Consider the following 4,932-nt stretch of genomic DNA (forward strand, 5'->3'; position numbering starts at 1 on the left):
GTTTGCATCCGGTGGAGATGCCTGTTGGAATTCAATATTCTAATTGAATTAGGAAATGCATATCTTTCCAATATGAAAGGCCTGTTGAAGATGGATCCCTTTGTACCGGCAAACATACTGCATAAAACTTCTATTTTCTAGCATATTTGAGAATATGCAACAGTAAGGGACTCCATTGTCTGTTTAAATTGTGCAGGATGATACCAGGGATAGTGGAGGGCGGAGTTGTGATGGAGGCTGCGCCATGGGCAAAAAAATTTCTCATGTGCATCCTAGTCAACTTCAGATAAGGCTCTAAGCTTTTTGTATGATATTCTTTAAACTGTTATGGGTATAATAAACAAAGTCGCATTATACTCGAAGCACGCCCTGATTTATTCTTTCCTTGATGGAAATAACTCAGATAAATACAATCTGACATTGCATTTCCTCGGTGAAATACCGAGATTACATAATTGGTGGTTTTAATACAGTACAGTAACACATCTCCTGCATATATAAAGAGACCAACCTGCTATAAAGGAGGAATTCCTAGTTCCTACCTATGACAATGAAGTGAACTTGAGGTAAAATGTGGCGTGCTGGTCTTATTTATTCACTTAGTATTATTAGTGAAAAATCAATGTAAGAAGACTTGCAACGATTTGTCCTCGAGATCGGCAAGTGCTGACAAACCTAAAGAAGTTCCATAGGAACCATTTACAGTTCTACGGTTAAGTTCCACAGGTATAATTCTTCTTTTGGAGTCCCCAGAGTTAGTGTCACGAAACCAGACACCTCTTCGTGAGTAAATTCAGTTTCCTTGAGATCAACCGTTATTCTCTTCGGTCTGACCGATGAGTACGCCCCAAAAACACCACATCCTCGAACCTTCATATTAACTACCCCACTTCTCTCTGATTCATGCTTCAACTCTTTAATGGCCCCTCCTGAGTTAAACATCTCTATCAGTCCAATTGGAGCAAACAAAGCCTGGCTAGACAGTTCTTTAACAGGAACCACTGTATACACTTCATATTCTCGCGTTTTTAGTGTAATTGGCAAAGATGCGTTCTTTGGAAGATAAACTACTTCTCCTGCAACATGGCATCAGAAGTTTTCAGCCAACAAACAAAAACGGTGTGTAAAAACAAAACTTGAGGAACTAGTTTTCAGAATATTCAATTATATTTTGAGAACATATACAAGAGATCAATGATGGATCAAGAAGACAGGTGGGCAATACATACCACCTAGATGAGAATACATGACAGTATCACCATTCCATCCTTCCTCAGCAATTTTAGGTAGATAAGCAACATCCTTCGCCCTGATTACACCAGTGATAGTTCCAGGTAGTTCTTCATGCATGAGATTCTTTTTGCCAACATTGCACCACCCTGCTCCCTGACAGTTGAAAGCCCCCATAACTCCAGAGAAATCATTTAAGTTCCATATCTTCAAAATACTGCAAAGTGGACAAGAATATATCAACAATAAATAGAGAGAATCTTTTGTAACACAACATGTACTGAATTAGTAACCATGGGAATTTGTTTTCACCTCTTTCCATCCCTAGCAGGATCTGAAAACAAACAATCCCTGGTAGGTCTTCCTGGAAGTTTGGCCCTCAGTATGGACCCGTCGGGAAGCACAAGCTTCTTCAATAAATTGAAGTCATGTTGTCCAGGCTTGTCACTGCAAGTATGAAATAAGTTCCAACATGAGAAAGTTACTCTATCACTTAATTCACTGACTTGAAAACAATTTTAAAGACACGGCCGAAGTTTAATACCTCACGTAAATTGCGCATCCTCCAACTGCACGAGCTGCTCCATGGTATTCAGCCATTGGATGAAGGCTCTGATATTCACATAGTTGATATTATCATGTTAACAAAAAATTCAAAACTTTTAAAGTTTAAAAAGAACAAAAGTTTGACAGCTTACGTGGAACATATCCCAGTCTGGCTGCATAAATTCTCCAAGAAAAATTGTGTTGTAGGCAACAGATGCAACGTGAATTGTGTGTGATGCTGGATCTCTTGGCCAAAAATCATCTGATGCTCTTATGACAGCTGTCCTCTTGGCACTTGTAAGCATGAACAAATTGGACTCTTGAGAATAATACAACATTATATCATGGGTGTATACAAGCAAAACCAAAGAACAACTAATACCTGTACAAACCATCAGTGTTGTGACTCATACAAGCTATGATACCATTGTCACGGAAGTTTCTAGAGATTGAAGCCTCTAGTGCCTGATGGTACCTCCTGGATATTTTAACTCTTCCACCATGTCCAGCTCCTAGTGTCTCTAGGATATTCTGAACATCTACTTTAACTCCATCAATACCAGCAGATGCAAGATAAGAATGGAGTTCATTGTAGAAGTTCAGAATTTTCTCGGGATTCACAAGACCAAGACCATTTTTTGCAATGCTGTTAAAAGCATCACAAGGTTCATTGGACTGAATTCCGGGGGATGAAATTGGGTATGTCATCTTGGATTCGTAGTGTTCCATTCCAGTGGCACCAGGTCTAACTCCACCCCAGTATCCAGTAATCGCATGCCAGACATAAACGTATCTGTAAATTTACAAGCAATCAGATTTTAGTCAATAACTAACTCCAACAAAATCAAAGAAAAAATTTAACAGGGTCATGAAAAAAAATGGAATGGAACCAACAAAGGTTAGGATTCTAAGTTCTCTTACTTTAGTGCATGCTTGGTTTTAATGTTAGCTACAATGTGGGAAAGTCCCATAGCTGGATCCTCTGCTCTCTGTCCCTCTTTACCATTTTTCTGAAATTTATGGTTTTCTTTTATGTTTGTTAACCTGTTTGCAAAGCTGAAATCAAGAACAAAAATTTAGTCAGCCAATATAATCAAAAGTAAAAGAAAAGAAAAGGAGAGACCAATGCCATCTCTTTACTGCTTCGAGTACTCACTTGGCTGCGTCTTCAGCTATGCATGCAATTCCAGTGGTATCCATCGCAACGGATTGCCATCCATCGTCAATTATAACAAACTTTGGGGAAATTCCACCTTTCTCGAAACTGCAAATATGAACAATCAAATTTATGTTAGTCCACCACATAGGAAGCATTCAGAATTGCACTCAAGATGAACCAAGTCCAACCTTTCTAGCCCTTGCTTTACACCTTCTGATGTCACATCTGTATAGAAGGCATCCCACGTACACCAACCAAACCAGTTAAGCATGTCCGGCATCTACACCAATTAAAAATAATTTCATAAGTGAACAATCATGTAACACACAATGGTGTCCACCAGAACATATATCATCACAGTACTTTCGCCTAGGTAGAATTAGAGGCCAGTTCCAACCAAGATAATCTTCAAATTGGTACAAGAAAGAAAGACATATGCGCTTAGTAAGGCTACTAAAAGGAAAACGCTTTAGTCACCCCATTGGCATTCCTAGAATTTTAAGCCAAAAAAGAATAATACCTTCTTCTTCTCACGGTGTGAAAACGTCTGCAAGTGCCTCTCTACTGCCCTGATAAAATTGAAGCAGAAAAAAATTCAGTATGGTTTGTGTTTATCGATTGAGCTCAATGACCCTCTCTAACAAAAGTTTCAGTGTACTGCTAGGTAACAAGTGGGTAATGAGAATTTAGTCACTTTTGAGTAGATAAAAGATTCCTTACTTTACGGCATTTGTAATGACATCAAAAGGGTCTGATCCAGCAGCTACATACACCAAATGGCTCCCTTCAAATCTTTCAACGGAAGGATCTCCTGCAATTTGAACAACATTTCTTCTATATCAAAATAATGTAAAAACAAAAAACTCAATTATGGGAAAAGCAAAAGATCAAACAGTTGATATATTGCATTACCACTTTCCAAACAGATCTCCAGCTCATTATCTTCGTTCCCTTGAAGAACAGCTCTGAAGGCTCCTTCAAGAATAGGTAAGAAAACAGTATAAACTGCCGTTTTTTCATCAGAATCATCGAAATGGGACCCATCGTGTGCTTCCACAATTAAAAACTGAGTTTCAAAGGGAATTTCTTTTCCTGAAGAACCCATTCTTTGTGTCATCCACCATAACTTAAACCGAAATGAGCACATAAATCGCAACCCCCTGTAATTTTGCACACAAATTTCACCAAACTAAGAGTACAATATATCAAATGAAATCGAATCTGTTCCCCTAATCAAGATTTAAACAGTGCGAAATAAAAGATTGTACTCTTACTCTAACTTCCCGACGGGGAAAACACGGCGAGACCCGCGCTGATCAGAGGTTACACCAATAAAAGCACCATTCATTAAATCATCTCCACTGGCCGGGGTTATGTCAATATTGTCATGAACATCAGTAAGTATAGAATTCCCTAATACAATCAATTTCTTATCAGAAACTGAAATTCCAGCCCCAACAGTCATCTTTAATTTCTTAAAAATGAAACCCAAAAAAGAATGTTTTTACTGGAACAAAAATATTGAAAAACTTAGAAATTTAAATATATGGGAAATACCCAGAAAATTAAAAGCCCAACCAAATGTAATGGTAATGAACCATATGAATGCAGAAATCTGAAGCAATGTGAGATGGTTTTTATAGCAGCAGAAAAAAGAGAAGGAATGGTCATCAAGGGCATTATGGTATTTATCATTTGAACCAGGAGAGTACCCTGTAATAAAATAAGGCGGGAATGTTGATTCGTTACTATACGGCTGATATGGCGTGGCATGCGATTGACGGTTAATACTGACTTCCATTATTATTGGACCATTGTTTTCTGGGTCCACCACTAACATGGTTTGTTCATCAAGATCAGAGATTGTTCTGACCTTCTGACTATAATACGGCTAGAGACTGTTTCTAGTGGAATTTTGCAATCTCAGATGGCGGTGTAGATTTTTGTTTTACTGATGTAGCGTCTTGATGTACCTTTTGGATATTTTAAAATTTTCG

At 38.2% G+C, this 4,932-nt stretch overlaps 1 protein-coding gene across 1 annotated transcript; it reads right to left on the minus strand.

The window, feature by feature from the left end:
* Positions 1–351: 351 nt before the first annotated feature.
* On the minus strand, positions 352–4,545 carry LOC113301478 (probable galactinol--sucrose galactosyltransferase 1). Its single transcript, XM_026550257.1, has 13 exons — positions 4,210–4,545; positions 3,848–4,095; positions 3,656–3,746; positions 3,456–3,504; positions 3,124–3,215; positions 2,933–3,040; positions 2,698–2,832; positions 2,159–2,569; positions 1,929–2,070; positions 1,775–1,842; positions 1,543–1,677; positions 1,230–1,447; positions 352–1,076 (listed from the first exon to the last, which is right to left on the minus strand). Exons 1-13 carry the CDS (start codon positions 4,398–4,400, stop codon positions 700–702), a joined length of 2,265 nt encoding a protein of 754 aa, XP_026406042.1. The 5' UTR covers positions 4,401–4,545; the 3' UTR covers positions 352–699.
* Positions 4,546–4,932: the final 387 nt, after the last annotated feature.

This window comes from Papaver somniferum, chromosome 1 (assembly GCF_003573695.1).
Source record: "Papaver somniferum cultivar HN1 chromosome 1, ASM357369v1, whole genome shotgun sequence".
NCBI classification, from domain to species: domain Eukaryota; kingdom Viridiplantae; phylum Streptophyta; class Magnoliopsida; order Ranunculales; family Papaveraceae; genus Papaver; species Papaver somniferum.